The following is a 22,764-nucleotide window of genomic DNA, read 5'->3' on the forward strand; positions in this document are numbered from 1 at the left end:
AATAAAAAATAAATAAAGTAGTGGTAAATAATTTCACGACGACATTCTCCTTGATAGTAAATTTCTGAAACGTGTCATGGAACCGATGAAACTTCATAGCTTACTTATTCTTGATGCACCGGCAGCTATGTTAAACACGTTTCATTTGCAGTCAGACTAAACATGTATGGTGCAAGTGTGAACAAAGCATGAAAAAATTACCTGTATCCACTGTCTGGCATTATTTCGCTGCGCACACCATGCCCCAGTCCTACCGCGGCTAGCGACCTGATTAAGACGACCGCGATCTGGACCGTGTCTAGAATTGTAGCTGGAAGAAGCAGAGAGTGCACCACTTGGAATGCGGCGATCTTCAAGACCAATAGGAACCTTGCACTTTCCTAAACAATAGATAAAAAGCAGTTTTATTATGAATACTTATTTACAGAAATGTATGTCTATTGGCCACTATTGCGGGTCAGTTATCCAATAATATCACTTCTAAAGAAATGGGCAATCACATCCTAGAAAGAGTGCGAAGTGTCTTTTAGGCGCTCAATCAACAGAAATTGTGTGGAACTGAAAATATTGGGGACTTGGTGAATCGTCAAAGAAATGTAGTACCCAATAGTAGTTCTTCATTTACTTTTTCTACAGTCTCAAAGAAAGAAACCCTTAGTAAAAGTTTTTTTAACGAAAAACAGCCTTCACAGGGACTATAACGTTGATAATATTGCAACCTGTGGTTAGCTTACATACCGACATGTTTGTACAATTGGCTAACATGAGGTGACACGATAAATAATCACAAACAAATAGTCGTAGATTGCAAGCATACCAATGACGCATCCGTACAGCTCAACTCTTATAGAGATGTGTCGATACCAGGACCGGATGTGAAGACGCACATATCGAGCTCTGATCGGGGGTATAAGTGGGTGGGAAACAACAGTGTTTCTGTCTCGATTGGCCTGAAAAACCTATTAAAAAATCAAGGTGCATCAGTTAGAAAATAATTCTTTACGATCAGGTCTTTTTCGCCAAGTGAGGAATTGGGTAGGAAATCAGTTCCTTCCAATTATCTCTGCACAGCACTGAGTACATCCGATGTACACAGGCTAGAACTTCAGTTTACAAGTGACTTAATACGGTAACCCTGTTTTTACATAGCCCTTTTATGAGTTGCTTCAAGTCCCCTCAACAGAGCTTGGCGTGCTGCATAACCATTCGTATAAAAATGGTGTCATTTTAAGTACGAATGATAATCTATTTCCATGGAATGGATGTGCTAGAAAGCACTTTGAAAAATGCCCCATCACAGATGTTCCACTTTTTTCGACCACATGAACTCTTAACTTAAAGTTCTCGACTAAGTTCTGGCAGGATGATTTTTCATTCTAAGTTTTGTGTCTGTGGACGAAATCCTATGAAGTTACCATTCAAATCAAACCTCTCTGGCAGAATGTTTGGTGCTATTGAACTCTTGGGATTTTACAAAAAGGAATTTGGAATTCTCATGAATTTTCTACTTTGGCAACCTTTAGGAGTGAAAGGGTAACAAACCTCACCTTTCTCGTGTTTCGCTCGAAATAAGGCGCAAAGTAAACACTATCCTGACTGGAGAGTAAATAATACGACGTGACCCATTGACTAACAGTCGGCCGTCCTTGAGTAGACACCCGGACTACCTTGTGTGGCCTGCCTAGGAAAATCTGCAGCCACTGGTAAGCGTTGTTAGTTCTTGCGGACCAGCTGCCCATGTAGACACCTCTTCGACGGTTGTGGAGACGAGCTAAGTGAGCAGCGTGTTTGTTATCCCAACGAGATGATGACGTCACTGCTGCGTTCCTGATGCGGCCGTTTTGCATACCCAACGGACGGTTACAAAGTTTCCCTGCAAAGACAGTATTCTTGGTTTGCAAACCATGTGACAAGGCGACCATGCTAGGGGTCAATACAATAGAATTTTTTCTCGAATAAGTTTCGTTTCCAGAGGAGAGAAACGCTTTTGTTCTTGACCACCAAGATGGCCGCCGTGACGTCACGTGCAAACCAGCAATGGGAGAGATCGAGGTTTACAATGCAAGTACATAGATCGCATTTGTACTAATGATTTTCTTTAATTTATTAATGAATATTTTAGTGATATTATTGAAAGCCATTAACAATTCTTGAACGAAATACAAAATAAATCAATGTCTGAGTGTTATTAAATAGCAATGGCTCTACTGTGGAACCGTCCCCAAGTGAAGAAAGAGACGAGTCTTGTTTGTGCAGCGATAACGATCAATTAAATCAATTCCTGAAAGGCGCGTACATATCAAGTACCTCATGGTTCTTAACTAGACAGTCAGGAAAGCAATAAGAAAGTGAAGGGGTAGTTATCCTGCCGGCTACGCCATGTTTGGGCTACAAGAGCCTAGTGTGGTCCTTGGTTTGTACTTACTCCCTTGGCAGATAAAATAACAAACGGTTCAATAGCGTATGACTAACTAATGCATGCTTACCTAACCTACATCCGTAGAGTTCCACTCTCATAGAGATGTGGCTACGCCATGTTTTGGGATGAATACGCACGTAACGAGCCTTGAACGGACGCAGGAAGCGGTGCGTGACAATGAAGTTCCTTTCAAAGTTGCCAAGGAAGATCTACAAAAAATTAATGTGTTTATTAAAACAGTTATCAACATGTTGATTATGTCAAAGGTTGTTTCGCGGGGTAGGGCAGAGGTTTTGATTATACGCGGTACAGAGGTTTCTTTTCAACTGGGTATACGATAGCATTCACCGTTCACCTGAAGCAAGTTCATTGAGAAAAATAAGGTGCTTTTAGGCACTTCTGGAGGCTTTACGACATACTCCTCCCGGATGCATAAGACAATTAAGAAAACAGCGTGTTGATATACATTAATGAGACTGGAATCATTGACCATTCAAGTGGTCGTATGATGGATCAACCGAACTGACCCAGATTTTACAAAAGTGGGAGGTGGCGCTTATCAACAAACCCGCCATTTAGGATTGCCTAGATTTAAAACGGCGTTAAAATTAGGGAGCTTATTAAAGAAGAGGCGTTTTTGAACGACGCTGCCATAACGCGATGCCATGACGCTTCCAAATTTGTATATCTCAGTGCCTTTAGTCTTACAGAGGCGCTTTACCCGAATATTCGGGTAACAACACTGCCCAAAAATGTTAACAGTCCACTTTCGGTTGACATGTGTCGCTTAGATCGAAAAACTCTTTGCTTAAACTCATTGGTATCACGTGAGACTAACTCAAATGTAACAAGCTCTCCCTCACTATGCCTTTAGTAAATTGTAACACACTGCTATTGCCTTTGCTTAGAAATAAAAAAGTTTCAATTTTTCAGTAGTAAAGGAGTACTTCGCACCTTTATCCTTCTCTTTTCTCTGTAAGGGTAAAATTTGATGTTGTCCACACTATAGGAGACTGCGTAGCTTGTAACCCACTGGTCAGCGTCATATCTTCCTTGGGTAGAGATCCTCTTTACTCGGCTTATAGTCCCGAGGTCTATGTTAAGCCACTGTCTGGCATTGTTATACCTAAAAAAGAATAATGATTCATGCCCCATGTAATAGTCTGAATCTCTTTCTCGGCCACGGAACAAATTCTTGGTTGCAACTTAGTGACAAGGCGGCGCTGTTTTTGTTTTTCGGATATATAATTTACATGAGAATGGAGTTGTTGACTGGAAAACCAACATGGCGGCCATGACGTCACGTGCTAACTAGCAATAGCGATTCGAATGCTATATTGCATCAATCATCAGACCACAACACAGCGGTGTGCACACTTGATCAAATCTGCATGTGAACATGTACCCTTAGGACTTTTAAAAGCATTTAGAGTTCTGAAGGTGAGGGTTTATCTAGTGTTGCGAGCCTCAATACTGTAGTTACGATAGGGCAAAAAAACGGTGCAACAGTCTGTAACTTACTTAGAGACCCAGCCTCCGCGCACAGATCCATAATTCCGGGACTGGAGACGAGCGTTCCATGGTCCGTAGTAATAGTTCCACATTGATGAGGCTGTTATAGCCTGCTTTGTAACACGCCCGTCTTCCATTCCCAGGGGAATATCACAAGGATCTAATTATACAATGGAAAAACAAAAACCTCAGTGAAAGTAAAGGGGGTGACCCAAACGTTGATGAAACGTGGATGCCGTGAAGTCACATAGCAATGTTTAGGCCGCCCCTAGTTCCAAGAATCTCTGAGACAACGAGGGAGGAGTCTGTAAGTTAAAGAGACACAGTCTCTATCAATTGAAACAAACATGCTGGTCCACCTTCATCTAAAATTGATGTCTGATGTACGTTGGAAGCGTGAACACCATGTAGGATGGATCAGGTGTAATTTAATATTCAGAGCCGGTTAAATAGAATCAACTCTATCCAACAGCGTAAGACCAACATAATTTAGTTCCGCGAGAATTCAACTACGTTTGTCAAACTGAATGAGTTGGAATCTAGTAATAGCGATAAAATTTGACGAGTCCCAAGAGACGGAAAGCCGTTGTGCTTATTGTGATTTCTATCATGTCTGCCACGAAGGCCAGTTGTCGTTTAGTCGTTTAGTCGTTAACCGACGATATTGCAGACCAATGCTCACCAGACTCTAGACTTATAGTTCATTAATTCATAAAGCATAGGCTTTCTGGTCCCCTCCTTCCTTAAACAAACAACTGGCAACCCAAAGTTTACCTGCTCTGCAGCCGTAAAACTCAGCTCTCATGGAGATGTACCCATACCATCCCCACGGGTGTATACGGAGGTACCGGGCCTGGATCGGGGGATTCAGTGCATTCTCTACAATGCTGATGCGGTCACGATTGGCAGTGAAATACTGCAACAAAATTTTATTAGTCCAAAGTAATGAAGTTAAGGAAAGGGGAAAATACGTTTCTCATAACAGAAAAAAGGTGACAGCCTTCTCATTTTCAAGTTTGTTATATAGGGTCAACCCAAATAGGTCTTTCAGGAACATAATAACACAACTTGAGAATGACACTAATGTTGCAAACAGATCATAACAAATCAAAGATCCTAAACGAGATGCGGTGAAAAGGTTGGTTAGTTTGTAAGCATGATTAAGGAGTTAAATTTTGGTCTACCATGACACAACTAAAGCTAGTGGTGAAGGCGGATTATTTGAAGCAAGGACAGCTGAGCCTATGCCACTCGACCCCGCGCCCCCTTCTTTTAAAAACGTCAGAGAATACATATTATACATGTAATGCAATACAATACCTTGTCCTGACTTCCCTGTCTGTACGTTGCCCAGTGAAGCGTGTCTACACTATAGGTCAGTTTGTATCTAGTTACCCACTGGTTAGCGTCCCTCCTTCCCTGGGTAGCAATTTTCCTCAGGGTGGTGGTCCTTCTAAAATCCACCATGAACCACTGGTTGTGATTATTGTGTCTAGCGATCCAGCAGAAGGGCTTGTTGAGTCGTCCATTTGGCGCAGTGTACCGAGCGTTGTAGGCGGACGAAGATGTGATTCGTGCGTTCAGAATTTTTCCAGATTCCATACCGAGAGGGCGGTTGCAAAGTGGTGCTGAAATTCAAAAAGGACAAAACAAATGAATCAATGTGAACTAGATTCCATCCTTTATAATAGGGAGCTTTAGCAACGAAGACGGTGACGGCAACGAGAACCGCAAGAAAGCAACAACTTTGCACGTGATCACGCTTTTTTGTACATTTCTTAGCCGTCGTTGGACAAGGATACTCACCAACAGGACAGCCAATAAATTCCACTCTCATAGAAACCCATGAATACCATGACTGTGGATGAACGCGGATGTACGAAGCCAGGACGGATCTTGGAAAGGTGTTAGTGACTATTGTGTGACGGTCACTGTTAGCTTGGAAAACCTGACAAACCAAAATATTTATTATTACAGTACACGTAAATTGCTGTCAAGTTCATCAAAAATTATTCTGAATGATTCTGAAGAATGCATCAGTTGACGCAACGGACAGCACCTGATTGCGATTGCTTTAAAATTATCACACGTCCCCGAACAATGTCAGCGTAGCAATCGCTCGAAGGGAAAGGGACAGAAGATGTTCAGGCGCACGAGGAAGCGAAGGGCGTTTACACCCTCGCGCGCCCTTCGGGAGTTACCACGCCCGACTTCCGAGTTCCCCTTCGAGCGTCTGACATGCCGTCTAGCCCACAAATCACTCTGTGTTTTGGGATTTGGATTTCACCAAGATTTTTAATACAACAGAAAGTGATCACGAAGAGGAAGGAAGGTTATACCATGCACCACTTAATCCCAGCTGTGGAAAATGCAAGTGAACTTTTGGCCTGAGGATTTTAGAGTCCATGTGGAGGAAGCTTGAACTTGCCGAGTTAAATTGATACGTTATCAGTGCCTCACCTCCTATCATGCTTCTTTATCTATTCACCTGTGAAGCAGAATTACCATACCTTGGGATACTTTGCAAATCTGATTCCATCTCTGCTTAAAGTCAACACAAACGTCTTGACCCATTGATTAGCATCCTGGCGACCCTGGGAGGAAATTCCTGTAATGCGCGCCAAGCCTCCAAAATAAACCTGCAGCCACTGGGTACGAGTGCTACGCCGCGCGCTCCATGACCAGCGGTGGTTTATACGACCATGCCATGGCGCCAGATAGCGATTGTAGTACGAAGAAGCAGTCATAGCCCCATTGGGCAGGCGTTTATCTTCCAAGCCGATCGGGACAGAACAACGTGCTACAATAGGGGATCAAACAAAGGGATCGATTAATTTAGAAATCAAAAACGCCTTTGTGATGTCAAATCAACCCCACATACTTATTTCTAGGTAGCAATCACACAACAGTGTGTCCAGTTCCGGACACCTTTTTCGCGTTACGAGGGTGTCCACTTACGAGGAGTTTCCACTTCATCAGTTAAATAGAGCGCATTACTGGTGAATGATATTCAAGAGTATACTGTCCCTAAGCTTCTGAGCAATACTTTACAATGAAACTATTAATCGCGTTACTAACTCACTGGACTGGACCCCATAAATGGATGTAGCGCAAAGAGGAGAAAAACACTCTATCTAGCCACTGGGTTTCCCAGCTTCTGTTCAGTTTTCTCCCCAGGCCATTACGGTCAGGCATCCGAGAAGACTGGTAACTCGCACCACGCGACCATTACCGAACGACGATATCGACTTCGGAGCTAGGCAAGTTGTAGGTATGAATGCAGCATGCCTTACTTTGGTTTGTTTATGCAGCTCTTTTAAGTACCGAATAGACATTACCTTCTGGGCATCCGTAAAACTCCACTCTCATGGAAATATGTTTGTACCACCCCCACGGATGAACCCGGATGTAACGTGCTATTACACGTGGGAATAAGCGATACTGGACCACAGTATTCTGGTCTCTGTTTCCTGTGAAATACTGAAAACAAAAGAAAAACGTAAAAAATGTAAAAAAAGAATCGACCTTCTCTGGCGAAGAAACTCTTTCTTTGTGCATACCTGGCATTAAAAGATATCAAAGACAGCCTACGATATAGTAACTTACACCTAATAATATAGTAACTTAAAATGTTTCATTCGCGTATGAGACCACCGTTTAACCAATTTCCTTTCCCAAAATAAACCAATACATAGCAATCTTTGTTCACGAACAGCTCATTAAAAAGTTCTTGAAGTCGTTCAATAAATTCGCAGTGTGTGCTCAATCAAGCGTCAAATCATTCGGCTGTGCCTCGTTTTTATAACTTGAATTAACACTACGTGCTCTTGCTGATTTAATTTGGGAGTGTATATCATCTATGACACAAACTACATGATGTTGGATAGCGAAACGAAGTGGATTCTTACTATGCTATGATCACAAACTAAGTTAAAACGAAGAAAGCCCGCAACGCAGCGAAATAATCAGTCAAGGAAAGACTCAACAATTAATAAAAAAAAAAACTACGGTAAACTTGCACGCAGCGTAGGTCATTGCCTTACCTTTCTCGCACTGTTTTGCTCGTACTCAGCAAAATAAACATTATCTTGACTGTACGACAAATAATACTGAGTCACCCACTGACGGTAGTCCTGTCGTCCCTGGGTAGCAATCTTTACAACTCGCATTGTGCGGCCAAAATCAACGGTGAGCCACTGGTATCGATTGTTGTGGCGAGCGCACCATGCTCCCATCCGGGACCCTGTTCTCCGGAAAAAGAGCCTTCCATTGTTGGGCGAGTGGTTTTTGTCCCAGCTTGAGGAAGCAGTAATCTGTATGGCTCGTATGCGACCATTTTGCATTCCTAGTGGTTTGTTACATTGTGGACCTTAAAGAGGAAAAGGGAACTTTCACTCATATTAGGAGGACAACTTAACCAGGTCTATCACAGCTCGTTGAAATGTCACGTTTCACGTATTTTTTGCCGATTGCTTACGTCGTTCTACAATGGCACCAATGCTATGAAACCTCAGCTTGAAGACACGTTTCAATAGCCCACGTTCATTATATTAAAATTGTAACATGACTCCGAGGCTTTCTGGTTATATTTCTATATTTGGTTTGGTCTTCTTTGTGACCAAATCTCTTCTGGGAATTGCGAGACAATGGACTCGTAAAAATTGGCAATTTTGTCTCTAAAGCCTTGAAGTCATGTTAGAATTTTAATAAATCCAACGTGGGCTATTACTAAGATCGCATTTGACGTGCATTTTAAAATATTAGTTCGAGAAGTACCAAAGTGTATCACAGATACGCAAATCTGTGTCTTTGACATTTTACTCACCTACAATGCAACCATAGAATTCCACCCTCATTGATATCCAACTTCGCCAGGTGACAGGGTTGATCCTAAAGTACCGAGCTTTTATGGGTCTCAAGAAGCGATTTGTTACAACGATAAATCGGTCAAAGTTGCCAGCGAAGATCTATTGAGTTAAAAAATAGTGAGACAGGTTTGATAACTTTAGAGCACAGATCTATGTCCATCCTTATTTTGCACAAAATCATCATAGACTATGATGGGTAAGATTTATCACTCACTAAAGTTTGTTGCATTCTAAGGCTTTTATCTTAAGAATTCAGAGCCCTTGGGAAACCATGAGAAGCTCTTTGGCACACAATGGTTTAGAGCCCTGTTGGCCGCTTGAAATAGTCCAGAAATATTCTCAGAAAGAGAAGGACGGAGATTTTGGAAAGGAAAAAAGCTGTACTCTCTTACCTTTGTTCTACGACCCTCTTTGTAAGTTATAAACCTTTGTCCTCTACTGCTAAATGATACATAGTAGCTTGTCACCCATTGGTCCGCGTTGTGACGTCCTTGAGTGCAGACCCTCCTTACGATTGTGTCGGTTCCAAAGTCCACTTGAAGCCATTGTCTGTTGTTACGCGTGCGCGAGCACCAAGCCCCTCCGTTTCGTCCAGCACGGCGCTGGTGAAGCCTGGCATTTCTTGCTGCGCAGTAGTAGTTGTATGAAGACGAGGCTCTGAACATTGGGTTTGGGATGCGACCGTCTTCTAAACCAAGCGGTACATCACATTTGCCTGAAAAAAGGAAAACAGTTTTAAATGAGAATATTTTGTCAAAGGAATGCCATGGTCTACACTCTCACAAAGCATTTAAACTTAAAAAAGTTATATAAGCCTATTAAATGGGTGAGTTTCAAGGGCTCTAACGCTGAGCAGACCCGTGGTCTGGAGCGGGATACTTCTAATAGGGTTACAATAACTTAAACCGTAATTGTGAATAATAACTCTTGGCAAAACTTAAAGTAAGAATAAAAAAAAACAAAAATCACGGACAGATAATAATAAACAGAACCAACAAATTGCTTACTCCAAGGACAGCCGTATAATTCCAGTCTCATAGAGATATGAGACTTCCAGCCTCGTGGATTAAGTCGAACAAATCTTCCGTATATGGGGGGATCGAATGAGTGAGTCTGAATTCCATTTCTGTCGTAATTCCCTCGGAACGTCTGCAAGGAAACATAAATACTGACCCCGCTACAACAGCCAGGACAAGTCATCTTTAGAAACCATCTAAAGAACGTGATGACACTGACGTTGTGCTCGCAGGTTCAGTGAGTGTGATAAGGCTTCGCACATACGCAAGGCGTTATCTTTCGTATTTCGTTCTTTCTTATATGGATGTCACCATTAGTTATCAACAAGAGGAAAATAAAATCTGACAACTGCGCAACAACTTCCGATCCCTAGCTCTTTTCACGACACTGCGCAAGCTGGTTCTAGACACTAACTTTTAAATGAATGCTAATTATACTTTATTCTACGGCATAAAACGCATCTACTTTGGATGCGATACAACACTTTCGTAAAACCAATGCTATAGACGACTTATTCAAGGGCTTCTAGATCATGTTAATATCATTCTCTTAAAACTGAATCATAATTCAAATTTTTCCGACTCAGAAGTACCTATGATTTCATCATCATCGTCATCATGATAATCATCATCATTTTTGTTAATATAATCACATTTTCCCTTGAATTTAGTTTCTGAGGCAAAACAGTAGAGAATTATCTCACCTTCACATTATCCCACCACTCTCTGACATACGAAAAATGCGTCCCGTCAGAACTGTACAGGATAAAATACGCCGTTACCCACTGGTCAGCATCCTGTCGTCCCTGAGTATTAATCCCTGAGAGCTTCATCGACCTTCCCATATCAACCTGTAGAAACTGGTTATGATTGTTATGGCGAGAAGACCAGGCGCCCATCAGACGGCCACTGCGAGCCCGGTGAAGTCGTGCCAGCCATGGTGCGTGATAGTTATTCCATCGAGACGAGGACGACATAGCAGAGTTTCTTATGCGACCATTTTGGATTCCAACCGGGCGGTTACAGAAATTCTCTGTGCAGATAAAAAAACATTACATCAACAAAGTATTAGCAGACTGTTGATTAGCTATTTCAGCACTGGCGCACACGTACACACGAAAGAGTGTTCTTCCACTCGCCTCGGCAGTAAACAGCGGAGTCGACAATAGCAAATGAGACCTTTCGTCTGGGGCTATGTCACGCTGATGAGTCCTAATGATGAGGAAACAGCTGTCCACGGCTGCCACTGCTGGGTGGTATGGTTGTGCGCATACGTAAGGTACTGGCCATATCGCGGAGCTGGTACGTGTGCTCCAGTGCTGAAATGGGTATTGAATAGCTACTCATCGACAACCGTTGACAACAGGAATGAGCTATCTAACGAGGTTTCCTACATATGCTGATTGAACCAGAAATGACCCACCATGGATAAATAATAGTGTGAATGTAAATATCTTTAGCGTCATCCTCTTGCTCAGACTGCGTCAGTCTCTCTCTCGTAAAGAACTACGTTGTCTAAGCCCTTCAGTCGGTATCAAAACAGAGACGTGCGAAGACAGGCGTGTATTCGAGGATAAACACGAGTTTTCGAAACGAAGACGACGATGAGACGAAGGTGCAAATCTATCTCTTTTACTAAGCGCAATAATTTGAATGCTCCAAACGTTTCTCTGAATCGCTTGAGAACCGATAGGCCCCTCCCAGTTGTAAAAAATATGTACAAACCTCTGGCGAGGCAGCCATATAGTTCGATCCTCATAGCGATATAACTTCGCCAGGTTCTTGGGTGAATTCGGATGAAACGAGCCTTGATTGCCGGAGTAAGTTTGTGTAAGACAGTGTTGTAAATGTTGTAATTGCCACGGAAGAGCTGAAGAGAAAAAGAAACCGAGACGCCAGATTAATTGATTTAAAAATAATCAGCGATTTCTCGCTCACTATCCCTGTACAGTAAGGAGTCAAGCCTCTCCAGTTGCTCTGAAACTCATTAATAATTCATGAAGAAATTACGAAAGAAAATAATGTTTAATGAGTGCTTCGAAATAAGATAAGAAAAACTTCTCATTTTTGCATCCATAATTTCTCTCTCTAAATTCCCTTTGTTTTAGAAATAATATCAATAATTTGATACCGTATTTCATAACAATACCAAACACGTTGAAGTTCGTCAAAAATCACTCTTTTCTCAATGTTTGATATCGTGATGAAACACTGCGGCTCACTTTTGACATATTTCTGCACAACTTCTTCTACCTTCAAGAAGCTAATGCACCCGATGACATGTACATTGTTGAATATGACAATGATGGAACATCACGACCAGAAACTGTTGACATTACCTTGATACGCCCATAGACAGAATACATCCTAAAGCGCACGCCCTTGAGACTATAAGATAGGGTATAGCTTGACACATACTGATGGGCTTCTCTTCGTCCCTGTGTAGCAATGCCTTTGATGATACTCAGCTGTCGCAAATCAACTTGTAGCCACTGTTTGGTGTTGCGATATCTCGCTACCCAGGCTCCTGTCCGTCCGTGACCGGCATAGATGTTCAGACGCGCTCGGTCAGGTCCGTGATTGTAATTGTACGACGACGACGCTCGAAGATGGCCCGAAAGGATTCTTCGGTCTTCCATTCCAAGAGGCATCGTACAGCGGTCTAAGATAGCAAAACAAAACTAAAGAGTTTGAACAAGCAATTACCTTGAATAAGGTATGTAAAACGATATATGAAAAAGAGAACAAACCTTGCCCAATTTAAAGTAACCATGAAGTTGTCTAGCCGTTAGTGTTTTAGAGGTCAAAAACGGAAACTCTTTATATCATTATGGGCACAGTTCGGCAAAGCTATCAAGGCTTTATATTTAGTTACTACTCTCTTGTTTAAAACTAAAAACTTTGTAATTCTACCCATTCTGAAATAATTTCGAACACTCACAACCCGCCCTATAATTAAGATACATTTTTTCCTGCGGGACTTAATACCAGAGAGTCTCTGTCTAATGTTTGGCTTCCAAATCTTCTATTATTTAAGATAAAAAAAAAAAATAAATTTGAAGATAGCATATCCACACAGAGTCACCTTGCCTATAACGTCCTGGATCTGACTGGAAATTGAGAATGTTGTTTTCTAAACAGGAGGGGAGAAACAGGGCTACACAGAAAAAAACCTCTCAGAGACCCACATGTGGTGTCGCCTTCGGGATTCACGAACCCGAGCCACACCGATGTGTGTGTGTGTGTGGAGGAAGGGGGGGGGGGGGGTGGTGAATGCCCTCTCAAGCATTTTCCAGAGGTACTGAATTATTCTTACCTGTGTAGCAACCATAAGCTTCGACCCTCATGGAAATGTGACTACGCCATCCCCAAGGGACAATGCGCAGGAAGCGGCATCTGATTGGCGGGTTAAACGGGTACATGACGACTGTATTGCGATCCCGATTCCCGGTGAAGTACTGTGACAACAGGTGAAACCATTTATTAGGTCTCGATATTTAAATCAATAAAAGAATGAAAAAAGGCAAAAGAAACATGAAGCTAAGAGGAAGTGTGGAAAAAACTAATAAAAAAATGGAATGAGGAAAAAAGGACGTGGAAAAATTGAGAATCCAACTGAGGGGCGGGGGAAGCTGGACGAATGCAAGCATTACAATTAAGGTCCTGTGCAAGATGTTCCTCCGAATAAGTAGAATATAAATGAATAATGAAATTAAAACAATCTAGACATGCCTGAGGATAGCAGGGCTGAAAGTAATTAGTTATGATGGCAGTTGCAATCCCTTCAGACAATCCACATGCAGACTATATCTGAGTGTGCGACTGATGTCTACTTAGTGTCTTAAACGCAAATAACGCTTCAAAGAATGCAGCGTAGGGCAGACTAGGAAACACGATTAGGATTTCTATGGAGCAGTATCGGGGTAAAAAATAAGTCGATGTCTATTTTATATGTGGTATTGTCTAAAGTTATGCCGTCCTGTCTTTTTGATCTGTCGTCTTGTTTACTTATCTTGTCGTCTTGCCTTCTTAATCTGTCGTCTTGTGTACTTGTTATAAGACTATATAACAAGTTAACATGACGACGCGACAAATCAGCAAGACGACATAATGAGTAAACAAGAAGAAATGAACACGGAGTTACAGTATTTTTGACCCCGATACCGCTCCATAGCTTTCCCAGTCTTTTCACAGATCCCTGATTCTGTGTACCTACCTTTCTAGTATTACGCTCTTGGTAATCAACAAATCGCATTCCGTCCAAGCTATGCTTCACGTAATACTGTGTTACCCATTGATCCGTATCTTGTCTTCCTTGAGTAGCCAGCCTAATTATTTTTGCCCACCTACCAAAGTCTAATTGCAGCCACTGGTAACGATTATTGTGTCTTGCAGACCACGCCCCCATGTACCTTCCCCGCCGTTGCCAGTGAAGACGAGCAAGGAACGCCGCGTGATACTTGTCCCACTGAGATGACGCGGTTACAAGGTGGTTCTTCAGACGCCCAGATTGGAGTCCCATTGGTTGATTGCACTGGCGACCTGTATAAACGTGCATATGCAGAAACAGGTGGAAAGTGAACGGGGTGGGGGAAGCCAAAAAGGGGGTTTTAGAAACACAGTTGGTAGCACCTTAAAGGACTTACATCGGGGTAGCTGCATGATCAAAAGTTTAGCGTAGAGTTTTGAACTGTGCAATAAATGTAATCAATGTTAATCTCGTGCATCCAAGGCCATCCTAAGTCCTTCTCATCTCCATGCAGTTTTTTGATTTTATCAAGCTAATAATCTGAGGTTTCCTCTAAGTTCAATATAATTTTTTTTCTTGAAAAAAAAAAGACTCAAAATGTCTAGACAAAGCATAAGCTTATAATTGATTTCGTAGAGACTGACCACCAGGATAAACACTTTTGTGGGCAAAAGAACGGTTATAAAGAGGCCCTAACACAACCAAGTCAGTAGCCAATAGCTCGGTGTTTTCTTAGTAGACTCAGACTTACCCAGTGAACATCCATAGAGTTCCACGCGCAAAGCAATATGCCCGTACCAGCTCCTGACGTTAACCCGAACGAAACGCGCTGCAAACGGCTTAAAGAAGCGATGAAAGACCACAAAGTACCTTTCCTGATTTGCTGGGAAAATCTGTCAGAGGTAAAAGAGAGTAAGTGTCAGTATTGGTGAAGTAAGACTGTAACACACTGGAAGCTAAACCAAATACTATGCACTTGTGGTTTCAAAAGGCGCGATGGCTTTTCCTCGACACGCTTGCTACCATGTTTAATTTTATCCACAAGAATCGCTCTGGGCATTAATCCCGTTTCGGCTTTCAAACCATGGCCTTAATAGAAACGCGAACGATCCAAATCTAAAAACTCGCGAACACGACCGGCTGAGGTTAATTGTAAAAATTGAGAGTCTATCTTGTGAATACATCTGGAATTTTGTGAACACTTTCTCCTGATCGAGAGTAACTCGTGTAAAAATTCAGCCGTAATAAAATCAGAACTGGACAGTATCGATAAGCAACACAAAAAGAGACTCGTAATTAACATACCCTAACTCTCCTGTTCTCTCGGTAAGGGTAGAACCTGGCGCCATTGTTACTGTAGGACACAGTGTATGACGTCACCCACTGGTTAGCATCATACCGACCTTGAGTAGCAATCCTCTTTACAACGGACTTAGCTCGCAGATCAATCTGCAGCCACTGGCGATTGTTGTTCACCCGGGCTAACCAGCCACCTCGCATTGCACCGTGATTTCTGGCTTGTAGTCTGGCTGACCAAGGACCGTAGTAGAGGTTGTACATGGAAGAGGCTGTGAGCATGGATTGCGTGATGCGGCCATCTTGGATTCCGAGTGGTACGTCACACTTATCTGCAATGACAAACAAGGTTGTGAAAAGTTGATTGCTGTTTATTTTAAGTATTAATATCACGCACTGCCTCAAACGAACTCTTGTATCCACATTAAAGGGACAATGGATAATGATCATGATAGTCGAAACAACAACAACAAATTGTTATTGTTGTTGTTGTTATCTACTAGCAGAGCTAGGTTAGCGGTATGTGCAAAGACATAGTTTTAAGGGATAACGTATTACGTTTAGGACAAGTCTACATACAGTCAAAATAAACAGATGCAGTGGTCTATTTTTCAATCCTTGACCAAAGACATAGAAAAGCCACTAGAACATCACATACACGTGAATATCGAAGGCGCTGCTAAGCCATTTAATATTCAGAGAGAAGACCACAAGTGCGTGAGCTGCCCGGTTAGCTCAGTCGGTAGAGCATCAGACTTTTAATCTGAGGGTCGTGGGTTCAAGTCCCATATCGGGCGACTAAAAGTATTCTTTTTAGCTGCAAAAACTCTCTAGTCTACTGTTATACAAATTACACAAGGACTTCTTTATTTATTTTTCTTTCTTTTCTGGTTCTAATTGTCAGAACTTTAGGAAATGAAATGACTCTGGGTCTCTCGTTTCAAAGGAACATGACACTAAGGGAGGCAAAATGAGACTTGTGATTAAAAAACACGCTTGTTCCCACAAGGACGCTCGAGGGTGGAATTAGCTTAACGCATATCTCGTCCCCAATAGTCCAGTTTCGAATTAAAAATTACCGCTGATATAAACATTAACGACACATTTAATCAGGGTTAGCCTTAACGTAAAGTAAAATTTTCAGAAATTCTGGCAAGTAAGTGTTTGAAATTTGAATATACGCAATAGACAGAATAATAAACAGGTCTTTTTCTCGTTGGAATTTGTGAATATATTACTTCAGATGGAGGCTAAGGCTGTAAAAAATGCGTCTTCACTTCTTTAATTCAGCGGTCATAGCGAACTCGAAAATTGACTGTTTACCAACCGCCTCCAAGCTTTGCTTGTATCATTTGGGACAACTAAGTAAGCGTAAAACTGTTCTGAAACGCTTAAAATTTAACATACCTGCTTTGCACCCATAGAACTCCACCCTCATACAAATATGGCGATACCATCCTCGAGGGATGATACGAACAAACCGGGCGATAATTGGCGGGTTTATTACGTTTGAAACTTTGTTGTGCTGATCTCTGTTTGCTGGAAAATACTGCATGGAAAAGAAAGAAGAAAACGTCTCAGTATTATTTCACGTTAGCCATCAAAAACGATACAGACTGTTTTATGACAAAAAAAATACCGAACAGAAAGCTGAAAACGAGGTGCGTATCGGAGTAGTTTTAAGAAACGTCGAATTCTTTAATATTATGTGGAAACACTGTTGCGAGTGCTTGATTTAACTGCTCAGACAAAGTGGTTTGAGCTATCTCTCGGTGAAAGTCCTTGGACGTTCTAGCCAGTTAAAACATGCCGTTTGTTTCCTTTTTTACTCTAGTAAAACCTACGAAGCGCTTTTGTTTTAATTTGCCAAAAAATTCTGCAAATTTCTGTAAAGATGCCCATCGTGTGGAGAACAAGTTCCATTTGACACAAGTTCTATTCGCTCCCTTTTCTTGCCAAAATTCAATATGGCGAAACAGATACGAATACCCTGAAAAGACGTAAGTGAAACACATATTTCCTTGAAACGTGAAGGGAGGACGACGTTTTCACAAGTTCCGGAAATTTTTCAGTGGAACGCGAAGAATAGCGTGTAAATTAAGAAAGCCCACCGTAGCACGCTACCTGATCATTGCTCTTGTATCTGTACATGCTCCAATGAATTCCATCTTGACTGGAGCTTAAAAGATATCTCGTCACCCATTGACCGTAATCCTGGCGCCCTTGTGTGTCTATTTTAGTGATCTTCATCGGAAGGCCAAAGTCCACCTTGAACCACTGGTTGTGATTGTTGTGCCTTGCGCACCAGGCTCCAATGTACCTTCCGCGCTTCGTTCGTCCTAGTCTTCCTAAACTCGCCGCATGGAACTTGTTGTACGCTGAAGAAGCCGTTATTTGCGCGTTCTTGATAGCACCACTGCGCATGCCCAAGGCACGGTTACAAAGCGCGGCTTTGAGGAGAAAAAGAAATGTTAGGTGTAGTCGAGACAGTCTGTTTTAAAATTTTGACTGTAAAAAACAAAGATTTTCTAAACAAGTTTTATGGTCAAGCACCTCAGCTTTTTAGCAATGATGTCACTAAACGTGTGCCAAAAAAGTGCACTAGTTTGAAAAGGACTTTCAACAACGGTAATTCGTAGGTAACAAAAAGAATATAACATATCTCAGCAACTGCCTCGTTAGCGCAGTAGGCAGCGCGTCAGTCTCATAATCTGAAGTAGAAATCTGAAGGTCGTGAGTTCGAACCTCACACGGGGCACTTACTTTTGTCGCTTTCTTTTTTTAATAAGGAAAGACCACACATTCATATGTAAATGCATATCCTTGTATGCGGCATTTCTCTTCTAATAGAAAGGTAAAACACATATCCAGTGGAAAACCTTCGGGTCAAGGGAGTAGTAGTACCTGAGCATCCAAAGAATTCAATTCTCATGGATATCCAACCATACCACGTCTTAGGATGAACTCTTACAAACACGGCAGATACTCGTCTTATGAAGCGGTGATACACAACTGAGTGGCGATCAGTATTGGCTGTAAACAACTACAGAGATGAATGAAACGTTTGCCAATTAGACACGTCCTGGTGCAAAGGACAATGTGCGTGCCTAGAGGATTGTTGGAGAAGCGAAGCAAGGGTTCGCAGCCAGCTGTGAAGTCCAGAGGACGGTTTTGTTAAGTCTTGTTTGCTAGTTTCAACTACATAAGTGAATGATGGAATTAACAATGGCTCAAGGACATCCGATGACGCACAGGATAGTGCAGTTACGCAAAGAAATGTAACAAGAAAAGTCTAAACTTCTTTTTTAACATAATGGCCAAGTTTTTTTCTTTATTCAAGATACAGAGTGATTGAAGGCATTTTACTTTTCCTTTGGATACATAACATAACGTTTTCTTTGCATTGTGCGCTCTATCGCCTACTGTTATCAATGAAACGCATTGGAACTTATGCCTGTGGATCATGCGAGTTTCCTTCTAACCAAAGTTCTACCATTTGGCTTTGTGAATGCGCCAGCTAAATCTCATTGCATACCTCAAAAGTTTGGCTCCCATACCTTAACTCTTCCTCTTTCCTTATACGGTGCGAAGTCCACGCCATTTAAGCCATACGACAAAGCATAGCTCTTTACCCATTGGTTTGCGTCCTGTCGGCCTTGAGTAGCAATACCCCGGAAGCGGTAAATTTCTTGGAAATTTACCTGCAGCCACTGCCTATTGTTACGATGCCGTACACTCCAAGACCAGCGGTGATTCAATCGTCCATGCCAGGGTGCAAGGTAATGATTGTAATATGACGAGGCAGATAGCTGTCCGTTTGTAATTCTCTTGTCTTCTATACCAAGTGGTACATTGCATGGGTCTATTGACATAAAACGAAGACTTCATTTAAGGGGAGAGTAGTAGATTACAATATAATCTTCGACGCTCGTCAGTTTATAAAACCTAACGAAAACACTATTTTATCGTTTAGAATCAACAGCGATGGCAAGGATGAAGAATGACCATTCATATTTTCTCCATATTTACTTCTCACTACTGCTTTATTATTATTGTTATTATTATTATTATTATTATTTTAAAATTGCACTAAAAAAATACGTCCAAAACATTTGCTTTTTCTCTGGTGCATCAGATTACTTTTAATGGCCAAGAGGGGGATGTTTAGAGGGGTGTTAACAAAATTAACAGTCAACATTGCGTCGATTGCGGCAGGATTCTAAAGCGTCTCCTACTAAATACATTGTGAATAAATAAAATATAACAGTTTAAGGGAGCGATGTCCCTGACTTTACCCTCACAAATGGAAAATTTCTCTAACCAACTGAATTAACAATTTCACAACCCTCCCCTCACAGCCATCTTCTCCACCCATTCATTTTTGCTTTCATTAAGTCATGTGCAGTGTACTTGAATTGATAATTCCTTGACAATATGTGCAAAAAGGACTGATTTTCTTGAAAACCCAACCCAGCTAGTCGTTCAGTTTCATGAACAATATTCTACCAATACAACATGATCCATGTCCGTAAAATGTACAAACGAATTTCACCTGTCAGAAAACAACAAAAGTAGAGGGAAAAAATAATTACGTACTCTTAAAATTTCACTTTTCCCTGACTTCTTTCCAAGACTTAAATTTTCCCTGACTCGAAGTGAAATTCCCTGACTTTCTCTGACCTTGAAGAATTTTTTTTTCCCTGAAAATCTCCTGACCTGTGGCCACCATAAGTGCATAGTACAGTTATTAAAAACTGGCGATGATCGATTTGAATTACGCACTCTCACCTTCTGGACATCCATAAAACTCCATCCTCATTGAGATGTGCTTATACCATCCCCAAGGATGTACGCGTATAAAACGAGCTCTTATTGGCGGGAAAAGGCGATACTGCACCACACTGTTCTGATCTCGATTCCCACTGAAATACTGTAGGAGAAGATAACACACTTAAGAACTGGTCCGCAGAGATATAGTTAATTTTTTCCAAGAAACTGGGGCGCGAATCACTGATCTGCTAAATACCACAACAAAGGCATTATTAGATTTAAATGAAAAACAAAATGGCAGCAAACATTCACGGGTGCACAGTGTACTATAACCTTTTAAAGTCATAGATTTTGCGATATTGTCCGCTCAGGAACTTTTGGCGGGAAATAGCTTCATTGTTAGATATTATGTGACTATGGTGTAGCCAATGAGGGGAGCGCGTGGAGTTACAGGAAAGCTCCAGCTTTGCAACAGAAAGTGCGCCTGTTTATAAAATGGAGATAGCAAATAGCAAAAAACCCAAGAAAACAGCTCAAATAACAACAGTGCCTCGTTAGCGCAGTAGGCAGCGCGTCAGTCTCATAATCCAAAGTAGAAATCTGAAGGTCGTGAGTTCGATCCTCACACGGGGCACTTTCTCCTTTTATTTTCTATTACAGAAAGTGGAAAATTAACAGTCGATGTATTTTCTAGCTCTGACGATGGCTACCACTCAATCTTTTTGCGGCAGTAAAATCTTTTACTAGTTGGTTAAGGTTTGCTAAAGGCGTAATTAAAAAACCTTCTTACCTTTCTGTTACTGTTTTCCTTGTACTCAGCAAAGCTTGGGCCATCTTGACTGTACGTGACAAAATATTGCGTTACCCACTGAGCATAATCTTGTCGTCCCATTGTGGCAATCTTGACAATACGCATGGCCCGACCGAAGTCCACCTGATACCACTGGTATCGATTATTGTGTCGAGCGCACCATGCCCCCATCCTGGAACCTGTGCGGCGGAAATGTAATCGTCCGTTACGCGGACCGTGGTTTACGTCCCAGCTTGAAGAGGCAGATAGCTGCGTATGTCGAATGCGGCCACTTTGCATTCCCAGAGGCTTGTTGCACCTTGGACCTGGTTAATGAAAAACAGAACTGAGACAAAAGGCTTTGGGGCGTTAAAAAACATAAAAGTGGTAAGTTAATTTATCTTTTTGAGCTAATGCACCTTGGCAAATTGTAACTGGAGCGACAACCCTAAGGAAAATATGTGTAAGCAGGAGTCCATAATAGCCCCTGAGACAGAGGCCTTTCAGAGACCTCAACTCGAGTATTTGAGGCTTGTTTTCTACGTTTGCTTTGAAATAAGGATAAAGAAACCAGTATTAACGAAAGAGTACTCAACTAGATGGTGAGTTGAAAAAGGTCTTGGGGCTTTCCGTTAACCCTTTAAGTCCCAAAAATAACCAAAATCAATTTTCTTTCTTTCCTTTTTCCCCTACGCTACTTTTCCATCCCTACCCTCAGAGTCTGTACGGACGATGGGCGTTCGATCGTACGCTGACGTCATTACCTAATTTTCTCGGATCTATAGGTTTCCAATTTTCTTTAGCTACGGGGCTCCGCTGCGCACGCGCCTCGCGCGCCCGGACGCTCCGCTATAACCGCATTATCAGGATTAAAGGTAATGAGAATTGATAAAATGGTCACCAAAGGGAAACGCTTTTGATCTTTAAATAATTCTTTACGGAATGTAGGGAGATCAGTCTGGAATCTGGATCTTGGGGATTGGTGATTAGAGGTTTAATGTGATGCTTAATCTGTCTGGTGCTTCTTCAAGACACCAGCTGTAAAACTCATACACTTACCAGTAACACACCCATAGAACTCAACCCTCATAGAAATCCAGCTACGCCAAGTGGTCGGGTAAATCCTGAAGTATCGCCCCGATATCGGTCTGATGAATCGATTGCACACTACGATATATCGGTCGTAATTACCAGCAAATATCTAAAATAAAAAAGCCAACAAGCAAAATCATTAAGCTTGGAAAATGTTACAGGCGGGCTTAATTTGAAGTATAACTGACACTGAAAGTAACCTTCGTAACACGGGAATAGCAGTAAAATGGACTACAAAAGATTGGTAAAAAGGTTGAGAATCTCCGGTGATCAAAACGAGTAAGGATCGAAGCCGACTGCACTCTACCTTTGTACGACGTCCCTCTCTGTATGGGATAAATCGCTGACCACTTTTGCTGTACTTCACATAATAACTAGTGACCCATTGATCAGCATTTTGACGGCCTTGCGTGCAAACGCGAGTAACGCGCGTACGCCCTCCAAAGTCAAACTGAAGCCACGTGTTTCTGATACTACGCCGCGCGCACCATGCTCCACCGCACCGTCCAACGCGCCTCTGACGCAACCTAGCGTTTCGTGGCGCACAATAGTAGTTGTAGAATGAGGAAGCAGTGATAAGTTGATCTGGAAAACGGCCGTCTTCGATGCCAAGTGGAACGTCACAACGACCTAATGAAAAAAGTTGATGTTAAAGCAGGTTTGAGCTGCTGTGAGTAAAATAGAACAAATTGCATTATTTATTAATTAATGTTATACTTCATACTAACTGGGCTACTAACTGCACTGTTTTG

The 22,764-nt window shown here is 41.8% G+C and overlaps 1 protein-coding gene and 3 non-coding genes across 4 annotated transcripts in view; 3 read left to right on the plus strand and 1 right to left on the minus strand.

The window, feature by feature from the left end:
- The window catches only part of LOC140953837 (uncharacterized), a 148,203-nt gene that overhangs the window by 57,403 nt on the left and 68,036 nt on the right, over positions 1-22,764 (minus strand). Inside the window, exons 80-109 of the mRNA XM_073403217.1 lie at positions 22,320-22,642; positions 21,980-22,121; positions 20,921-21,246; positions 20,149-20,290; positions 18,918-19,222; positions 18,265-18,403; positions 17,485-17,810; positions 16,768-16,909; positions 15,370-15,692; positions 14,816-14,957; positions 14,032-14,357; positions 13,132-13,273; positions 12,155-12,477; positions 11,541-11,685; positions 10,520-10,848; positions 9,807-9,948; positions 9,192-9,514; positions 8,757-8,898; positions 7,975-8,300; positions 7,270-7,411; positions 6,442-6,731; positions 5,738-5,879; positions 5,252-5,559; positions 4,706-4,847; positions 3,941-4,091; positions 3,374-3,545; positions 2,487-2,628; positions 1,548-1,873; positions 818-959; positions 202-380 (exon numbers count right to left, since the gene is read on the minus strand). Coding sequence (XP_073259318.1) covers positions 202-380; positions 818-959; positions 1,548-1,873; positions 2,487-2,628; positions 3,374-3,545; positions 3,941-4,091; positions 4,706-4,847; positions 5,252-5,559; positions 5,738-5,879; positions 6,442-6,731; positions 7,270-7,411; positions 7,975-8,300; positions 8,757-8,898; positions 9,192-9,514; positions 9,807-9,948; positions 10,520-10,848; positions 11,541-11,685; positions 12,155-12,477; positions 13,132-13,273; positions 14,032-14,357; positions 14,816-14,957; positions 15,370-15,692; positions 16,768-16,909; positions 17,485-17,810; positions 18,265-18,403; positions 18,918-19,222; positions 20,149-20,290; positions 20,921-21,246; positions 21,980-22,121; positions 22,320-22,642 — 6,644 coding nt within the window. The remainder of the gene's footprint in view (positions 1-201; positions 381-817; positions 960-1,547; positions 1,874-2,486; positions 2,629-3,373; positions 3,546-3,940; positions 4,092-4,705; positions 4,848-5,251; positions 5,560-5,737; positions 5,880-6,441; positions 6,732-7,269; positions 7,412-7,974; positions 8,301-8,756; positions 8,899-9,191; positions 9,515-9,806; positions 9,949-10,519; positions 10,849-11,540; positions 11,686-12,154; positions 12,478-13,131; positions 13,274-14,031; positions 14,358-14,815; positions 14,958-15,369; positions 15,693-16,767; positions 16,910-17,484; positions 17,811-18,264; positions 18,404-18,917; positions 19,223-20,148; positions 20,291-20,920; positions 21,247-21,979; positions 22,122-22,319; positions 22,643-22,764) is intronic.
- Trnak-uuu (transfer RNA lysine (anticodon UUU)) lies at positions 16,085-16,157 on the plus strand. Its single transcript has one exon. It is a non-coding gene; the product is annotated as a tRNA-Lys (tRNA).
- Positions 18,033-18,118, plus strand: Trnam-cau (transfer RNA methionine (anticodon CAU)). Its single transcript is given in 2 exon segments — positions 18,033-18,069; positions 18,083-18,118. It is a non-coding gene; the product is annotated as a tRNA-Met (tRNA).
- Positions 20,679-20,764, plus strand: Trnam-cau (transfer RNA methionine (anticodon CAU)). The gene is given in 2 exon segments: positions 20,679-20,715; positions 20,729-20,764. It is a non-coding gene; the product is annotated as a tRNA-Met (tRNA).

This window comes from Porites lutea, chromosome 12 (assembly GCF_958299795.1).
Source record: "Porites lutea chromosome 12, jaPorLute2.1, whole genome shotgun sequence".
Classification (NCBI taxonomy): Eukaryota; Metazoa; Cnidaria; class Anthozoa; order Scleractinia; family Poritidae; genus Porites; species Porites lutea.